The 20,816-nt window shown below is 38.3% G+C and overlaps 1 protein-coding gene and 1 pseudogene across 1 annotated transcript in view; one reads left to right on the forward strand and one right to left on the reverse strand.

Moving 5' to 3' along the window:
- Positions 1–373: 373 nt before the first annotated feature.
- LOC144318339 (protein SET-like) lies at positions 374–10,100 on the reverse strand (annotated as a pseudogene).
- Positions 10,101–10,331: 231 nt separating this feature from the next.
- PRKACB (protein kinase cAMP-activated catalytic subunit beta) overlaps positions 10,332–20,816 on the forward strand; it is a 112,041-nt gene continuing 101,556 nt past the window's right edge. The window contains exon 1 of the mRNA XM_077905218.1: positions 10,332–10,529. Within this exon, the coding sequence (XP_077761344.1) occupies positions 10,484–10,529 (46 nt within the window). The 5' untranslated portion in view covers positions 10,332–10,483. The remainder of the gene's footprint in view (positions 10,530–20,816) is intronic.

The raw sequence follows: 20,816 nt of genomic DNA on the forward strand, positions 1-20,816 counted from the left end.
CCCACTTTCTAGGACTGCTATGTGAGTTACCTGAAGTCATATATTTAAAAGGTTTAGTGCAGATCCTGGCACATAGAGAACTTCTATACATTTTAGTTATAATTACAACTCGTGGTAGTGGTGGTGATTTTGTAGTCAATTCGGCTTCTTAATTCCCTACAAAAGGTTGATTCAAATCCCTAATACATGCATTTTATTTTATAGATTTATTTATTTGAGAGGGAGAGAGAGAGGGTGGGAGGAGGGATAGGGAGAATCTCAAGCAGACTCCCCACTGACCATGGAGCCTGATGTGGGCTTGATTGCATGACCCTGAGGTCATGACATGAGCTGAAATCAAGAGTAGGACACTCAACCAATTAAGCGTGCCTCTATTATTTTAATAACCAAAGTCCTCTTTATGATTTTTTAAAAGATTTTATTTATTTATTCATGAGAGACACAGAGAGAGACAGAGACACAGGCAGAGAGAGAAGCAGGCTCCATGCAGGGAGCCCAACATGGGACTCGATCCCGGGATTCCAGGATCATGCCCTGAGCCAAAGGCAGATGCTCAACCCCTGAGCCACCCAGGTTTCCCTCTCTTTATGATTTTATACAAATTTCTGATAGACTTATATTTCCATGGACCCCTCTGGCTCTGATCTTGCTTCTGAGCAATTTTTGTTGCTCAGGCAACAAGGCAAAGGCAAAAATGGTCCTTTATATTTTATTATTTCCTTCAGAGCAACCACAAATATAAAGCTGTTGCATGTAGCAAAAATTTAGTTGAAGACCTGAAAGCTACCTTAAGTGCTATGTAGGACACAACTTGGAATCATATGTTAGACCTCTTAGTTGCCATTGCCTGCACCATATAAAAGCCCCAGTCTTCTGACATACTGCTAGTTGTTCCCTTCCCATCTCTCTTCCTCACTTGCTAGGCCTTGGATTACTCTGGAATTCTGAATTAGAGCAATTCAGTTCTCTTTAGCCACTCCTAACCTTTCATAGTAACTCATAAAAAAACCCAGTACCTTTTATACAGCAAGATTCATCATCTTCTTAGAGAATTATAAGTAGTATATAATATAAACCAAGACACTTAGAAATTAATATTAAGAAAAAAGTATTTGCCAGATTGAAAAGAAACAAAGAAAGAAATCAAAAAATCACCTTAATTTCCTACCATGGTTCTGCACATTCCACACATATTATTCAAATAACCCCTTCAACTTCCAGATCACAAAAACTAAAAACTCATATTTAACTTCATTCTCTTTAATTGGATTCTCAATAACTATTTAACAGAATAATTTAGAAATTAAACTGCCTTTTCCTTCTTTACCCTATTTCCAGGAAATCAGTGTTTCCAAATAATGACCTTTAATGTAAAGAATTTTTAATACACTTGTGTGAAGTGTAGAGAACTTCTTGAGAATCTAGAACCTGGTTTTCAGTCCTGGTTTTGCCTCAAGACAATTTAGCAAATCACTTAACCTGTTTACTCTATTTTTAAAACGGGGTGAAGTGTATTAGTTTTTTATTGCTGCTGTAACAAATTACCACTAATTTGATGGTTTTTAAAATGTCGTAAATTATCTTTCAGTTCAGTATATCAGATATCTGACCTGGATCTCAATGGGTTAAAACCAAGGTGTCAGCACTGTTGTGTTCCTTTCTGGAGACTCTAGGAGAGACTCTATTTCTTTATTCTTTCTAGTTTCTTGAAGCTGCCCACATTGCTTGGCTCATGGCTCCCTTCTTCCATCTTTGATATCAGCAATGATCTAGAGATCTCGTATCACAGGACTCTGAATTCTTTTGTTTCCCTCGCCCACTTTTAAGGACCTTTATGATTACATGGGCCCACAAAGACAGTGCAGGATAATCTCCTTATTTTAATGTCAGCTAATTAGCAACCTTAATTCCAACTGTGACCTTAATTTCCCTTTGTCAGTTGAGGTAACATAGTCACGGGTTCTGGTAATTAAGGAGTTGGACATCTTTGGGAGGGCATTACCCTGCCTACCACATCAGGTAACAGTATATTTCTCACATATTTAACCAAAAACTTCTACGATTTTATGATAAAGTCCATCACATTTTGGGTGGCAGGGAGGAGGAATAGTCCTTTACAGTACCACTAAGGAGAAATACTTGTGTTTACTAATACTGTTAAATAATGGACATTGTTGTTTTACTAAGTGCTCAATTTCTAGTCCACCCTTTTTTTGGTACTGGGAAATTTCCCCACTGATGAGTCCCAGGACTGCTAATCGGTTGCCTTATCTTGTGTAAGCAAAAACTTAGCCCAAGATAGGCCAATTGAATTCTCTCATTAGAAACGGAATTGTGGGAAAAGAAAAAGACTGAAAACAATATATATTCTGTTGTTGTTCCATTGGCTGTTACATGGAAAATGTCAATCAGCAACAACTATTTCAGCTCTTTGGAGCTGCCTGGTTCCTGAGTATGCCAAGCCTGATTCTTCAGCTTTCTTTTCTTTCCTACAAGCATCTGTATATTCTTCCAATATTGTTTATATTAGATAACTTCTAGTATGCAATCAAATTGGTACTCTCTCATTCTTTTTGACCTCTGACTACATTTCCTGTTTTTCTTTCAGCTTGTCTGACCACTCCAGACTCCTACCACGTCAAACTCCTTTTAGAACTCCCCTCTCTTTTGTTTCATAATTGTCTACCCTTACATGCTTTTTTATTCTTTCCATGTTCAATGAGATTTCATTCAGAGCTGTGGCTTTGACTGTTGTCTTTAAACTTATTTCACAACTCCTGTATTGCTCTAACTCTACATTTGCCTGCTATTCATTATCCACATTTAATTTTTTATTTTTTTCATTTTTATTTATTTATGATAGTCACACACAGAGAGAGAGAGAGAGAGAGAGAGGCAGAGACACAGGCAGAGGGAGAAGCAGGCTCCATGCACCGGGAGCCCGACGTGGGATTCGATCCCGGGTCTCCAGGATCGCGCCCTGGGCCAAAGGCAGGCGCTAAACCGCTGCGCCACCCAGGGATCCCCATTATCCACATTTAGATGTCACACTACCACCTCAAACTCAATATACCCAAGTCCCAAGTCATATACCTCTCATTAATTTAAAAACTAGTTTCTCTCCTTCATTCCTAACCTCTATTATCCAGTCACCAAGATGGAAAATTGATTAGAAGCTATCTTTCTTATTTTCAATGTATGGGGTATCTGTTGCTTTTACCTATCCTATATGACAATTTCTCCAATAAAACTGCACTTTTCTCATTCCATGTCAGTCATGGTACCCTGTCTCCTCCCTTCAACAGAAATGGTCATGTGAATTATACAGAACCAATATGTATAATTATTTATATTTATTTTAATTATTTTACTGATATATATATATTTAATGATTTTATTATTTTAGAGAGAGAGAGAGGGGGTTATGAGCAAGGGGAGGAGGCATATGGGTGGAGTGAGATAAAGAATCTCAAGCAGATTCCACACTGAGTGTGGAGTCCATTGTGGGGCTCAATCTCATGACCATGAGATCATGAACTGAGTTGAAATTGAGTTGGACATTTAACCGACTGAGTCACTCAGGTGACCCATTGTTATATTAGCATAGTTATATATAAAATAGTAATTATAATATGTAGATACTGGGAAAGAGAAGAACTGTTCCTTAAGTTACTAAGCTGGGAGGATATAAATCTGTAATGTACAGAGAGCCTGTTTGGCAAAATACACTCAATATACAGAAACAGAATTAGGACAGATAAGTGGAGATACATAGCCTTAAACTCTCAAATTTAAGTCTAAGGCTATGGACAATCTAAACTCTCCAGTTCATTAATCCAAAAATTCTGCTTACATTTTTTTTTTAATTTTTTTAAAAATTTTTATTTACTTATGATAGTCACACACACAGAGAGAGACAGGCAGAGACACAGGCAGAGAGAGAAGCAAGCTCCATGCACCGGGAGCCCGACGCGGGATTCGATCCCGGGACTCCAGGATCACGCCCTGGGCCAAAGGCAGGCACCAAACCGCTGCGCCACCCAGGGATCCCCTGCTTACATTTTCTTAAGCTACTTTGAATTGGGCTTCTATCCCTTACATTATAGGAGCCCTAATAAATACCAAGTCCTATTGATTTTATATCCAAATGTCTCACTTACATCCTTTCTTCTCCACTGCTGCTATACACCTTAATGACTTCGTCATTCTTCTATTACAGCTACCTTACAGGTCTGCTTGCTGCCAATCTATTGTTCATCCAGTTTATCTACCATTCTGCTAGCAAAGTTAGCTTATTAATAAAATGTGGGATTATAATACTCTTTTCTTTAAATATCTTCAATGGTTTTCTTTTGCATGGTGAACAAAGCCCACATTTCTTAAATGGCATGCAAGGCTTCCCCCAGATGAACATGATCTATTCTGAAACTGTTCATTCATTTACTCATTCATTCAACAAATATTTATTGGGTACCTACTATGTGCCAGACATCACTCTGGATACAGTGGAAATAGTGATCACAAAATAGCTTACATTCCAGTGGGAAGGTTGTAATTCTTTTTTTTTCTTTTTTAATGATTTTATTTATTTATTCATGAGACAGAGAGAGAGAGAGACAGATAGCCAGAGACACAGGCAGAGGGAGAAGCATGCTTCCTGCAAGGAGCCTGATGCCAGACTCGATCCTGGACCCCAGGATCACACCCTGGGACAAAAGCAGATGCTCAACTGCTGAGCCATTCAGGTGTCCCGGGAAGGTTGTAATTCTTACAACATCCTTTCATAACATCTGATTTGGTATGATACAGGGATAATTGTCATGTATAATGATGCAACCAAATATTATCTTTGATGACCTCTCCTAACTCATCAGAATGGTCAGTAAGCCAGGTGAAGAAGCTCTCTGGGTCTTCATGCTGTCACTTCTTGCTGGCTTTATTTTGTATTTGACTTAACATTTCATCAAATTCTTTCCAGATTTCCATTTGATTTCAATGGACTTTTGAAGATTGACCACTATTCTCATTCAGATGAAATTCTTTTGAGAGAACTTTATTTTGAAAGTAAAGGTTTTCATCAAAATAAAAATCTACTCTGCAATCTGATTTAATATCTTCAGATGCTGTCACTTCAATTCTTATCAAATAATGCAACGCCTCTCCATCCTCCTCCACAAGCAATGTGGACGGCTGACAAATGTTGTCACCCAAAAATTCGGGATCAAAATTTGGTGATCAATTCCAACCTCTTCTGAAAAAATGGTTGGCAGAGTTTGTTTTATTTCTGTTCTACTTTCAAAATCTCCTCATTAGCATATTTATTAAGTCTATTTCATTTTGTACTTCATCAATAAGTTCAATTTTTTCTTGCTGTTCTTTTTCTCCCTTTGGCAAGTACTGAGAGGTCTGATGTCTCCTCCAGCTTGTGAGCAGGAGGCAGTCTTGGTTTCCTCCTTTGAGGTGGGAGCAAAGACTGGGGTTTGGCGGCCATGCTGAGGAAACTCCAAAAAACCTGGGAAAATGCACGTCTGGAAGAAGCTCCGATTATCCCAAATTTGGAATAATTACAAATTATTACAGTGATTTACATAATTACTTACATGTTCGTTTTGCCTTATACAAAATCTTGAGGGAAGAGAACAGATTTTATTAATCTTATACTCTTATGCTTTGCATACAGTAGGAACTCACTGAATGCTTATTGTTGAAACATAAATACAAGAAAACACTGAACGTTATTGCAAGGTGGGCATAGGGTTACCTTCACTGTTTATTATATGACAAAAGTTATCCTAGTACTTTTCACAGATGATTTAATTTAATCCATATTACTTCACACTTTGGAAAACAAAGACCAAGTGAAATTAAGTAATTTATGTGAAAGTTACAGATGGTGATTATAATGGAACATGAATCCAGATTTTTCTGAATATAAAACTCAAACCTTTCTACTTCATTACACACCACTCTGTTTGTTACTATCAATGAATAGTATGAATATAGTTTTATTTTAGTGGGCCAGATTCACCTTAGTCAAAGATGGGCTTCAATTGTAAAAGTTGAGATTTCATGAAAGCCCTTGCCCCATGTTTCGTGATTTCATAAAGAAACGAATGTTTTGTAAATTTGAGTGTTATTTTTGGTCTACAGGTATTGTCAAAAAATGCATAGTACAAAACTAAAATAGCAGAAATTTAGCCATAGTTTTACTAACACAAACTAGGAAAAGCTGACTATCCAAAACAAACATACCTTTTCTGAGAGAATGTATTACATTTTAAGAAAAAAAAAATGTTGATTTTATTCTCTCCTCCATGTTTTTTTTTCTTAAACCACTTTCAGTTTGTATTCTAATCTTACACAAGAGATAAGCTACAATTCTACTGTTAACTAGTTCATTTTTGTTGACTTTGAGGTGACTTACCACAGTCAACTCTTTTAGTCTCCTCATCTGTAAAGAATACCCAAAAAGATGAATATCAAACTTCAGATAATAAATTTGTTATCAAGTAAAGGGATTAGAATTATGCTCAAGAAGAAAACTCCTTATTGTACTACAATGATCTGAACAATTAGAACATATTTGTAACTTATTAACTATAAAATTACTTCCTCATTTCAGAAGTATTATTCTGCCCTTTGCCTGATATTTAATGTGGTATTGTTTGGTTTAGGACATACAATTTTGTACAAAATGAAATATCAGATTATGTGGATTATTAGCTATCATTCAAAATAACCATAATCTTATGATGGTTAAATCATTTTTTACTTGCATTTATTTGATGCAAAATAAAATAAAAAACAAATCACCTGGTCATATTCTCCAACAATTATCAACTTCTGCTTATCTGTCCTGGTGATTGTAAAGGAAAAATAAATCTTTCTGGCATAGATTATTTTTGAGGGTGTTTTGCTTTTAAAAAATCTTCTAAATCAAGTTGATAATATAAACTATAAAATTAATAAAAATAATAATCTATTAATTTTTGCCCACTTTCTCATTCCTGAGATCCCTCTAGGAATAAAAGGGTCAAGACTCTTAGTTCCTAGGCCTTATTTTTCTCATCTGTAAAACGTAGATAATAAAACCTAACCTTAAAGAGGATTGAGATTACATTTGTCTCTCACAAGAGGGTATATAAAATCTAGTGCTATTACACTTACCATTTGAGTGATCTTGGCCAAGTTACCTTAGTTCTTTGAACTTTTGTTTTGCTCATGTATAAAACGGGGCTAATCTGTCTAGTTTATGTAGGTTTGTTGTGGGGATCAGATAAAAAAAAAGGCATGTGAAAATGTTTTTATATTTAGTAAAAACTTTTACAAAGTACTAGAAAATGTAGGACTAATTATTTCCAAAGTGAAATATAATCTTCCCGGCTAAATAGTGCTGCCGATTCTTAGATAAAATATATAGAAGAGGACTCAAAGTCATTTCTCTGTATGACTCCCTTCTTACTGTGTCTGCTTTCCTACGGAAAGATACAGTTCTGCTTTTGCACTTGTCTAGGTTATAGCAGAGTCATTAGTGGCAAAGGACAGCAATTGCCCCATGTTATTGCTAATCGTTTGAAGGACAGTTAATGAAATTGCTGCCCCTTCTGGAATGTAAAGGAATTCTTGAAATGTAGTTTTCTATGTGCTACATAAACAATGGTTTCCTACAGAGAACTCTTCTCTAATAATGAAAAGGCAACTTGTATATAATTACATCTAAATGATTGTTAATGTTAACTGAAAACTATTAAACTATACTCTTAAAGTATAATCTTCCTTGAATCAGAGAAGCAGTGTAAGCTAATACAACAAATAATAGCATAAGGAAAAAAGAATAACAAGAGATCTCTAATTGTTGATCATTCTTTTCATTAATCATTAATTTACTTTCTTAACTAATCATAAACTGAGAAAGGGAAAAATTTTGTAAAGCTGAGTATTTTACTTACTAATTTTCCAGAATGTAGTTATGGTGTATGTAACTCTAATAGTAGTCAATGCTCTCCTCTGCAAACTACTGATTTACTCAGCAGATGCCTGTCTTCTTATTAGAGGCCTAGAACTCAAAATCATGTTAAGGAAAGGGACAAATTTGTCTATAACCACTGTTTTATTATGAAAGCTAGTCTCTAAAAAGGCATGCATTTTAAAACTTACCCCAATGAAGACAGTATGAATATTCCAGGTTTCTAGAAAGACTCCCTCCAAAATAAAGTACATTAAAAGGTTGTCTTTAATTTGCTATATATGTGGTTTAATGTTATGTATTGAATTTTCTATATAAGTAGGGCAAATGTCACATCCACAACACAAAACTAAATGTGATTGGAAAGATGTGACATTGTCGCAACATTATTGCATGCTGACACAAAACCTCCATCTAGTCCAAACCCTTTTCTGCTATTTTTATATTACTTGGATTTAGTGGAAACCCTTAAAACAACCCAGTAGTCTTTCCCCATTTATCTATGGGGGATATATTCCAAGAACCCCAATAAATGCCTAAAACCAGATAGTACCAAATCCCAAAGGAACAATGTTTTTTTCCTGTGCATGCATACATACCTGTGATACAGTTTAATTTATAAATTAGGCACAGTGTAACAGTATATTGCAATAAAGTTATATGAATGTGGTCTCTCTCTGATCTTATTGTTCTATACTCACTTTTCTTGTTCCTTAAGGTACTACTGACCTTCCTTCTGGTAGGTCAGGAGAATCCTCTGCTTCCTGATTGTGGATAACTAAAGCTGTGCATAAAGGGGACTACCGTATAATGAAATTCTCTGAAAAGTAAACTGTTATCTCTTACATCTCAAGTCGATGTATTTCAAATGAGAAACCAATTTCCCACAACATTCTACAGGTTTCTGATCAGTGTTGCAGACAAAAGAATGAACTTTGGAGCCCATCCACCCAGGTTCAAATCTTGCTTCCACCAGGTAATAGCTGTGTAACCTAGAGTAAATGTCTTAACTTCTCTTCCCTCAGTTTGCACATTAAATAATGATACTAAAGCTACATCATGTCACACGGTTTTGAGGATCAATGTTAATATTTATACTGTACTTGGAATAATACATAGCACACACGGTATACATAATATAAATATTTGTTAAATTTAACAGAATCGGTAATAAGAAACGGTAAGAGTTAACTGAGGAACTTCTTCAGTTAGCACTATTTTGGTTAGTAATGAAAACCTTTTTTTTTTTTAAATTCTGAAAACTTGTCCTTGGCTTACTTGCAGGTCAGCAGGTTTCCACGAAGTCCTAACTGTGCCAGGTCTAGGCCCATGGAGACGCAAAGTTAAGTTTCTGTGGTCTCGCCCTCGGGAAGCGACAGACTTTGGAACAAATGCTCGCAGGGAAGTTCAAAGGAACATGCAACAAAACTATATTACGGCGCCGCACAAATCACCCGGTAAATAAAACTCTATGAAAACTCACGTGCTCTAAGATGGGTATGATCAATGGGGAATGCGTTTATTTACATCTACGCAGAAAGCTGCTAAATCCAATGCACATTTTTTTTTTTTTTTTTTTTGCAGAAGTAGGATTTTCTTGATCTCCACCTGGGAGGTCTGATAAAACCTTGAGGGGCCCCACGGAATCCCGGAAAGCCAACCGCCCTGGAAACATCAGAGGGCTTGGGGCTGCCGCCGGGGAACCGGGAAGACCGCGTGTCACGGGCTGAGGGGCTACCTGAATCTCCTCAGGAAAGGGGGGCTCCGAGCCACGCTGGAGAGGAGGCGCGAGGCCGTCGCCGGGGCAGAGGCCGCCCAGACACTGCGGCTTCCCCGCGCTCGCCACCTCCTTCGCGCACCGGCGGCTCCCGAGGCAAGCCCGGCCCCCGCGCGGCCTCCCGCGGCCCCGCTCCGGGGCACGGGGGACGCCAGGCGGGGACGCCGCGGGGCTCCTCGGAGCTAGCGGTTCCCGCGCCGCTCCCAGACCTCACGGAGGAGCGTCCGAGCTCAACCCCGGCGACGCACGCCGGCTCGGCGGGCCGCGGGGGCGCCCGTGGGGTCACCCCGCTCCCCGCCCCGGATCAGGCCCCCTCACCCCGCCGCCCGCGTCCCGCGTCCCGCGTCCCGGGCTACACGTCACTTCCGGCGCGCGCGCCCGCCCGCCCGCCCGCCCGCGGAGAAATACCGGGGCCGTGAGGGGGGCGGCGGGGGAGGGGGCGCCCCCGAGCAAGGGGGGCGGGGCGGGGGAAAGGGGAGTGTCCGGCCGCCGCCGCCGCCGCCGCCGCCGCCGCCGCCGCCGCCGCCGCCGCCGCCGCTACGGCTGCTGCCTCCGGGGCTGAGTGAGGAGTTGGCTGAAGCCCTGCCCTCCGAGCCCGCCCAGGCTTCCCGCCCGGACCGGGGCGCCCGCGCGCGGAGCGGTGCAGGAGCAGGGCTGCCCTCAGCCCGTGGAGCGGCCGGCACGGCCCCGGCCCGCGTCGCCCCCCGCCCCCCCCGCCCCTTCTTTCCATCGCCCCAGTCATGGGGAACGCGGCGACCGCCAAGAAAGGCAGCGAGGTGGAGAGCGGTGAGTCAGGGGCCGGCTCTGGGGACCCGCCGGGCGGGCCGGCGCGGGGCTGCGAGCGCCCCTCCGGGTGGGAGCCCCGAGGCCGCGGCCACGGTCCAGGCCTCGCGGCGGCCGCCGAGCGCTGCTCCGGGGCGGGGCGGGGGGGGGCTGGGGAGCAGCCGCCTTCCTCCCCTCACCCCCTCCCCCCAGCTCCGCCGGGAGGGCCGGAGATGGAGGGAGAAGAGGGCTCCCCGACATCCCCTTTCTCTGGAGCGAGGGGACGCGGTCCGGGGGGAGAAGCCCCTGGTACCAGCCCAGCCCCCGCTTCCCTGCCCCCGACCACCTCTGCGGCGCCACAGGTAGCGCTGCCGGCGGAGTTGGCTCTCCTCCCTCCATCACTTGGGTCCAGCCCAGCCTTCTCGCGCGGTGAGGGGCTGCTCGCGCGGGCCCCGGCAGGTGAGGTTAGTTCTGAGGAGGCAGCTGTGTCGCGGAGACCCGGCGTCCGTTCGGGCTCGGAACGGAAGCTGCCGCGAGACCGAAGCGCAACTTTATCCCTGGAAAAGCAGCACATTCGGGCATCTCCCAGAGTGTCTGTGAAACTTAAAGGTCCCTCGGAGTTGAGGTGCTTCCAGAACACGGTGAATTTCCCTCCGATGGCTGGACGTGCAGGCGCTCTGCAGGTGACACCGAAGAGTAAAAACTCATGCGGATTTCATTTCTCTACAGTTCAGTCAGTCAGTCAGTCAGGATGGTTGTGGGAAAACAAAACGGAACAAAACAAAACTGATGTGCCTCTGTCGGGTTCACCTCAGATTTTATATAATTCACAATTAATCAGCAAATGGCATTGGTTATGTCGCCGGGAGTAAATGACATCCTAGCGCTTGAGGGAATGCCAGATGATTTACTCCAGTGTGTGTCATCGGTATCTTTAAGTGTTTCTATGTTTGTGACATGTTTTAGGCTGATTTTGTGGTTTAGCATGAAGGAAATAGCTTTTTGTTTGTGTGTGTGTGTGTGTGTGTTTTTCTTTTTCTGCATCAACAAAGCAGAATCAATTTGGAGAAAGATTTAGTCATTCATTTTGGTTAATGAGAGTAATGAGATCAGATTATATGGTTTATGTTTCACCAGTGAGGTTTTTGGAGCTGATTTTCAGGAGCTCCAGAAAAGTTTGAAGTACTGTCATACAAATTATCAGTGACCGTGCCGTACTATGTTGATAGGGAAATTTCTCAAAAGCTAATGTAGAGGTAGAACTTTGTCATCTTTTATTTTTAACTGCACAAATGTAGTAACTGTACAGGAAGTAAAAGAATGTGGAGAGTGTGAAGAATTTTTGTCTGATGAATGATCACTTTTCCTTTTAAATCAAAGATAAAACGTGCTCATTGTGTTACAGAAGAGTGTGCTCGGCAATTGAATCATGTTAATGATTTTCATTAGCAGATACGGGTCTGTGTAGTGTTTCTATTTTTAATAATGATAGCAGACTCCTCCCTGATCTCTGTATTTCCATTATTAAGTCAACAAACTAATACTAGTACTGTCTTCTCCTGGAGACAGTACTGATTTGAAGCTCAGAACTATGGGATAATGTTGGAATATCTACAGAAAACAGAATGGAAACTTTAAATGCTTGTCTAAATATATTTAAATTATTCCTATGAATACATTCTTTCCTGAGCTTTAGCTATTAGTGACAGCCTATTTAGTAAGTATGTTAGCCAGCTTTTTATGTAAGTTTATTTATGGAAACTGAAGGTCAGTATGATAGTTTGAATAAATGTTGTGAAATGATAAAAGAAAATAGCAAATGAAATCTCAAAGGGACAGTTATTGGAAATGTCATGTGTTGATCACTTTGTAATTTCATTTGGAGCAATGTTATCAGGTGTGTGATGCTGCTCTTCTACTGTAGTGAATAAAGGAAGTTTATTGATATCTCTTAAAACTTAATGAAAGAATAGCTTTTACCATTACAAACCTAACTGTTCTGTGTATTTTAAAAAGATTATTCTTGAAAATATATGCCTTTCAAAATTTGAATGTAGTTATTCAAACTTCCGTTGATGCATAATAGCATTAACTTTTAGAAATATAGGCAATCTTGAGCTCAGTTAGAAATATAAGCAATCTCGAGCTCAGCCTGTATAATCATTCCATTTCAAAGCCAAAGAGCCTGACCTCTGAAGAAGCTGAAGTTGAGATCAGATTATTAGTGATGTCAGAGTAAGGAACAGAAGAATCTGGTTCTCTGACTCCATCCTGCATCATGAAATAATCAATTATTATATATATTTTCAAAATGTCTGCCGAGTATATTGATTTCATTTGGAGACTCTAAGTAAAAGCTCAAGAAATTTACTGTCTAGGATGAGAAAGAAAATGTACTTATAAAAGTTATGATAAGTGCTAACATGGAAAGTGAAGTTAGAACTCTGAAAACTACCCATAGGAAAATGTTTGATTTGAAATGATATTAAAACGTATAAGGTTAAGATTTGAGGTTTGGTTAGAACCATGCCTCATATAGGTGAGCTTCATTATCAAATATTCCAGAAGAATAAAGCTTTGACCATTTGGTGCTTCTGTTGTATTCTTGAAATCTCTCTACTCTTAGAATGAAACATTTTCTTGGGTAGGACTTGGAGATGCCATTGTCATTTCCATACTTTCTAGAGATAACATTATGTTGGGTACTTAATGTTCTATTATAGTGAACTAGGAAATTGTATTGATATATCTTAAAATTTATTGAAAGAACATCTCTTACCATTATATAACAACTGTTTTGTGTATTTATAAAGACTTACTTCCAAAAATATGTGTTCCAAATTTGAGTGTAGTTACTTAAACTTCCACTAATACACAGAAGCGTAAATTTTAAATATATGACTATATAATTATCTGAGAAGTTGTAAACTCTTGTCATTCACAATTGTTTTACTTATCCAGTCTCCCACTTCTTTACCCACAATCACCAACATAAAAAAGCACATGCCACCATTTTAATGTGGGAAGGTTTTTTTGTGGTTTACTTCCTTTTTTAAAAACATTAGTCCCCACAGGTTGCCTGTGGGGTTCGTATTATACTTTCATAACAAAGGTATTGAGGTGGGTGGGTGAAGTGCTGGTAAAGATTTGGATGCAGGGACGCCTGGGTGGCTCAGCGGTTGAGCGTCTGCCTTCAGCCCAGGGCGTGATCCTGGAGTCCCGGGATCGAGTCCCACATCGGGCTCCCTGTGTGGAGCCTGCTTCTCCCTCTGCCTGTGTCTCTCCTCTCTTTCTCTGTGTCTCTCATGAATAAATAAATAAAATATTAAAAAAAAAAAAGATTTGGATGCAGATTCTCCTATGACTGCAAGTGGTAGAGCCACCATGTAACCTAGTGTTTACATAATGATCTTTCAATGTTTTCCAAAGTATCTCTTAAGAGCTTGAAGGTGAATAGAAATTAATCAAAGAAAGTCGCCAGTAGAGTAGGTTCAACCAAAATGCAAGTTTCATAACAACTAACATTTTTGGAGGGCTTACTATGAGCTAGCTAGCTTCTCTGTATACTTTTCATGTATAATTTCACTTAATCTTTCCAACCTTATGAGGTAGTTTAATTGTTTCCATTTTATATATGAGGAAATGGAGGCTCAAAGAACTTAAATGACTTGCCTAAGTGCTTACAGCAAGGATGTCAAGGACCAACATTTGAACCTAGACAGCCTAACCCCTAGACCCAACATCCTAACCACTGTGCAAATATCCTATGTATATCCCATGGAAAAGCTGATTCTAAAATACACAAAATAGCTTAGACTTCACTTTATTTCAGTTTATTATCCATTATAGGAACTTTTGGTTGTTTTGGATAGTGACTTCATTTGTATATATTAAATATCTTAAATGGGAGAGTTGCTTTTTCTCGTACTGTTCTCTAGATTGTTTCCTCACCTATAAAATGAGATCGAAGGTTAAATTACCTTGAAAATCTAAATCAGATTTAGTGTAAATGATGAAATTTCAAATTAAGCCATATAAATCAATTGATATACCCTTCATTGCTATTTGTATTTAATTATTTTTTCTCATTTGTAAATGTGCACTTGCCCTTCCTGATAAATAGCCAATCAAAACATTGCTATTTAAACTTATATTGCCTTTTTAAAAGTATTTAGGAATTTGCATTATGGTTTACAGTAGTACTATCCAGTCAGATTTTCTGCTGTGGTAGAAATGTTTCTCTGTTGTCTAATGTGGTGTTTATGGGGCTATGGAGCAGTTGAAATGTGACCGGGATGACTGAGGAACTGAATTTTTAACTTCTATGTCACTATTAATGTTTGGAATATTGGACAGCACAGGTTTAGAACATAACTCCCTTTGTGTTTAATAAAAATGCCAACCCATCTTTTCATCATCTTGGTAATTTGGATCCTCACAAGTATGCGTTGATTGACATAATGCTGGATTTATCTTTTCTCATACTAGCAATTAACTTATTTCTAAAGCATTTCCCCTGAATAAGCCTTTATAAATTTAGTGAATGGATTACTATCGTAATTTGTGTATAATCTGTAAAGTTAACTACAAAGTTAATTTCTGTATTGGGTGCTACGATAATTTTTTTTTTTACTTTTTTTAATACTGAATCTCAGTGAAAATATTTTTATTGAAAATTTTTGTAGATTTAAATGCTCTTTAGGAAAAATTTAATGATCTCATACTTCTGTCCTTAAAGCTTTCAATTATCAGATGTTTTTAAGGGAAAATCAGTAGCAGATATTTGTTCCAATTTACTAGCTTGGCAGAAGTACTTGGGAGTAGTTTTCGAGTTAAAAATTTTTAAAAAAGAAAAAAAGGGTCATAACAGCAACACTAAATAATCAATACATATTATCTCATCCAGTTACATGATGTTGTAATTCATTTTGTGCAGATTATCTAATGCATAAAATTATCCTGTTCAGGAACCATTTTTTCCATTCTCCTAGTCAGTGTCCTTCACTTAGGATACAGACAGATTGTTGCTTTTCATTGCCGGCAGTGGGATAATTAAAGACATGAAAGCCAGCTTAGAAAAGTAAGCCACAGCTGAGTAGCAGAAGCAGCACACGTAAAGATCCTAGGTAAGCCAGGTTAGGTATTAACATCCTTCAGATAGGAGTTGATCATAAATCATTTTGATACTCTATCACATTAATAAAATAAAACAATTAGTATAATTTACAAAATTACGTATCTAGTTGATATCAATGTTACTATACATATGTGACCAGGTTTTTTCAGGGGAATAAGTCTTAAATTTTTTTTTTAAGATTTTATTTATTTATTCATGAGAGACACAGAGAGGCAGAAACACAGGCAGAGGGAGAAGCAGGCCCCATGCAGGGAGCCCAACATAAGATTTGATTCCCGGTCCCCAGGATCACGCCCTGGGCTGAAGGAGGCGCTAAACCGCTGAGCCACCAGGGCTGCCCAAGTCTTAAATTTTTAATGAAAAAAGTATATTAAATAGAAAAATGTGTAATTTATGAGAGTAAATATACCCTGGTCAGTACCAACTTATTTTGGGTATTTTAATTTAAAAATATTCCTTCAAGAGTATCCTATATAGTTATTTTCTTTGTTGGTTCATTCATTCATTCCACAAAATTGAGTTCCTAATATGTGATGGACTCTATGCAAATCTATGGGAGTAAAGATTGAGTATGACACAGTACCTGCTCCAGATTGTCTGCATTCCAGAAAGAGGAGACTTACTTGTCAAGAAATTAGTAGGGGGAAAAAAAAAAGAAATTAGTAGGGGGGAAAAAAACTGTTACAAATCCTTTCCTTAAAGCTCAGTGGAGAAATCAGTAGAAAGTATGGTCATTTTTACTGGTGTGGGGAGGGTGAAATTCAAAAAGGACTTCAAAGAGTAGGTGAACTCTGAGTTGAATATTGAAAATGGTAACTGTTCCAGCGGGATTACAGGGGTAAGTGTGTTCTGAGTAGGAGGAACACAGTGAGCAAAGATGCAGAGGAGTGAAACAAAATAGGATATATAGGAAAAGGAAAGTAAGTTGCCCATTATGACTAATTGATAGAGGATAGAGTTGGTGGTAGAGAAGGGAAATTGTATAATGAAAGATAAGACTGAAAAATGGACAGAGGCCATGTAATGGATAGATTTTGAATTTGTTCCATAGGTATTAGGAAGCTATTGTAGACATTGTAATAAGAGAGAGAGATGATAAAATTTGAGTTTTAGAGAGATCACTTTGATAGTAATGTGAAGATGAGTTACTGTGAAACAAGTGGGGTACAGGCAGGGAGATCATTTAGAAGACTCTTGTGCAAGTAAGGGACTTTGAGGATCTGAATCAAGGTGGTAGAGGTAGGGATGCAGGAATAATCTGAAATTTGAGAGCTTTGGAAAATGAAAATAAGCAAATTGTACTTGGAGAATGAGGAAAAAGAGAATTTGGGGAAAATGCTCAAGTTTTTAGTTTCTGTGCCTTAGTGGATGGGTTGTGATGCCAGTAATAGCGTCAGGAAATTAATAAAAGGAGAGGAGCAGAATTGGAGGGCATATTGAATTCAGGGTGCTTGTGGCATTTCTGAGAAAAATGATATCTGATTGGTTATTTTATATGTGTATTACCTTTAATTCTTCCAGCCATCAAGGTGAAAATGACCTTGGATGGTCAGAGGATATGTTCTGTATAACATCCTCATTTTGCTCCCCTTTTTAAGGGTAGCTGGCCTTATAGAACAATAACATCTGGCATAATTCCTATAAATTAAGAAGTATGGCTACTAAAACCTTAGTTTTTTTGTTTTGAAAAGAGTAAAAGCTAAAGCACTGATGAAAATGCTTTAACTTTTGAAGAAACAAAATCATTTAAAATCAGATAAGGGACGCGTGGGTGGCTCAGGGGTTGAGCATCTTACTTTAGCTCAGGTTGTGATCATAGGGTTCTGGGATCGAGTCTCACATCAGAGGGAGCCTGCTTCTCCCTCTCCCTATGTCTCTGCCTCTCTCCGTGTGTCTCTCATGAATAAATAAAATCTTTAAAAAATAATAAAAATAATAACATCAGATAAAATATTGCTTTCATAATTAAAGTATGCATCCTGTAAACTGCTGAGCTTTATAGAGCCACATGGAATAGTGGAAAGAAAATGTAAAATATAGTACCAATATATATTTTACCAAGTAAATATGTTTTCTTCCTCTAGAGTGCTTTCAAATAGATCCTAAAAAGTTGGGCTATAATTTAATAGTAAGAACATGAACTTACAATTAGAAAAAATCTAGATTCTGTTTTCTAGTACTTTCTATTACTTTTTAATGTCTCCAAGCTATACTGTAAAATTGAGAAGAATGGATTTGATAATCAGTCTCTGGTCTTTTCTAGTTTTATAATCCAGTTGTCCCAATATATTTGTTAAGAGAAAGAATGTACATTTAAAAAGTACCAAGACTTGGAAATGAATTATAGAAGGTTCTCACAAAATTATGTGGGTAGAGAAGTGACAAATGAGCCTCAATGTGAGCATATATAAGGTAGTGTATTTAGGGAAAATTTTTTTACCTCTACTTAAAAAATGATAGCCTCTGAATTTTAACTTCAGAAACAATTTTCTGAATCACCATAGTAATCTTTGAAGATATCCTCATGTTCTGTTATAGGTACGGGATTATTTAAATGTTGGTCATTAGAGGAGTGTATTGGAAATAAAACATAGCATTCTACTATTCATGTAAAACTCTTCGCATACTATGTGTAGTTGGATTTCTTTATGTTTTTTAAAAAATTTTTAAAGATTTTGGGGGATCCCTGGGTGGCTCAGCGGTTTAACGTCTGCCTTCAGCCCATGGCGTGATCCTGGAGTCCCGCCATCGAGTCCCTCATCGGGCTCCCAGCATGGAGCCTGCTTCTCCCTCTGTCTGTGTCTCTGCCCCTTCCCCATGTCTATCATGAATAAGTAAATAAAATCTTTAAAAAAATTTTTTTTAATTTTATTTATTTGAGAGAAAGGAAGAGAGACAGACAGACAGACATGAGTGGGAAGAGGGGCAGACAGAGGGAAAAGCAGACTGCTTGCTGAACACAGAGCCCAACACAGGGCTTAATTCCAGGACCCTGATATCATGACCTGTGCTGAAGTCAGACGCTTAACCAAATAAGCCACCCAAGCACCCCAGTTGGGATGTTTTGTATATAGCAGAACAGGGGAAAGTTAAGACCAGAGGCAGTTAATAGGGTAAAAGAATGGAAGATCTATTGTATGAGAATAAATTTAAGAAAAAAAGAACTTTTCAAACTAGGACAGTTATGGCTATATTGTGGAAATGTATAGATCAAGTATCATTGACAGAAAATCTGGGATTGTTCATCTAATTTGAAATACTAGAACTCATGGGATAGTCCTCAAAACTTACAAAAACTAGTTGTAGAGCAAATAAAAGAAAATATAGCAAAACATTGATAAACTAGGCTTAGAGAATAAGTATATTTACCTACTTTTTAATCATTTATGTTTAAAGGTAAAAACATTTGTGTTTATAAATTCAGCTGGTATTTTTAGCAACTTAAAAATTGCTAGAAAATTTAAATGCTTTTTTACTCTTTTTTAGGTCTTATAACCCCTTCAGCTCCTTACCAAATTCTGAAAAAGTCATCAGTATTAACAGATAAACCTTTTTCTTACTCTTGAGGTTTATTACTATAATGCAAATAATAAATTGTTTCCCCTGATATGGAGGTGTAGCTTGAATTGCTTAAATGATATGAAAGGATAGCTTAAATTTTTACCTTAATCTTATAATTCTTCCATTTATTTAACTTTTAAAAATTTCTTGGGAATAATGAAGAGTTGCCTTTATGTACTGTATAATCATTTGAAGATTAGGTAAGTAAAAGCATAATTATGAGAATTTTGTAGGAAGCAGAGTATAGGATGTTTCCTATAGTAATAATTTGGTTTTTAACTTTTTGGTTGTCATGTAAATTAGATTCAGTAATGTTCTATATCTATGCAGATGATTTTCTGAATTAAATTTGGGACTCTTTTAAAGAGAGAAATGCACTAATTGACAATTTACAATGATGAATGATGCACTAGCACATTTGACATTAAAGCTGCTATAGAAAATCCACTGTAGATATATCTTATCTGACTTGCTATTTACAAGGTAAAAAGTCCTAGGTTTTATGGCCATGATTTAAAGTTGTATTCCCTACTATTCATATAACATTAACTTTTCACTGGCTTTTGAAATTTTTGTTTTCTTCTAAAATAACTGTTGAATCTAAACCTTAAAGTCCTTGCAAATCTGTTTTCTCCATCTGGACTTTGTCCTTAAAAAATTAAAAATAGGGACGCCTGCGTGGCTCAGCGGTTGAGCGCCTGCCTTCGGCTCAGGGCGTGATCCTGGAGTCCTGGGATCGAGTCCCACATCGGGCTTCCTGCTTGGAGCCTGCTTCTCCCTCTCCCTGCGTCTCTGCCTCTCTCTCTCTCTCTCTTTCTCTCTCTCTCTGTGTCTCTCATGAATAAATAAATAAAATCTTTTTTAAAAATTTAAAAATATTGTCTTGAGATCTCACTTTAGAGTCCAATTTAATAAAATGAGTATTTAATTTCTATATTACTTATTTTTAAGTAGATGACCATATAGCATCAGCAGACGGTTGCCTGTGAGCCACAAACTTGAGAGAATGTGTTTGTACAGGTATTACTTAGTTTCTTTTGTAGGAACTAGTTCTGCTAATAATTTAGCTGCTCTCATCCAAGGAGGATCTTCCTGAGTAGGAGCCATGAAAGGTTAAACTGGGGAAGAATATGAATCCCTCTTTAGGCTATAGTCTTGAAGTTACTAAATAAGCCATAGTTTATCTGGTAGAATGACACAGAGACAAAACAGTCATTTATTTGTCATTATTCAATCCTTTAGTCATTTTTAGTCATTCTTAGTACTTACTGAGTGCCTGCAGTGTACCAGACTCTGTGCTAGTCCACAAATGGAAATATGTGAGTAAAAATAAGACGTGGTTCCTGTTTTAAGCTGGCAGACACATATATACAGGTATTTATGATAAAATGTACAGTGATAACTTTTATCATAAGATTGGTAGAATGGTGAAAATACAACATAGGAGTTTATATAAGAATAAATATAGAATTTCTGAGAACATCTTGGGAGATAGACTGTAACTGACTGAAAGAAACTGGCTTTGAGTCCATTCTGGAGATATTTACGTTTGTGATTATAGCACTTACACTAGTATTGATTTCTCAGCTGTTTCCTAGACTATGTATTGTGAT

Source organism: Canis aureus, chromosome 8 (assembly GCF_053574225.1).
Source record: "Canis aureus isolate CA01 chromosome 8, VMU_Caureus_v.1.0, whole genome shotgun sequence".
Taxonomy (NCBI): Eukaryota; Metazoa; Chordata; class Mammalia; order Carnivora; family Canidae; genus Canis; species Canis aureus.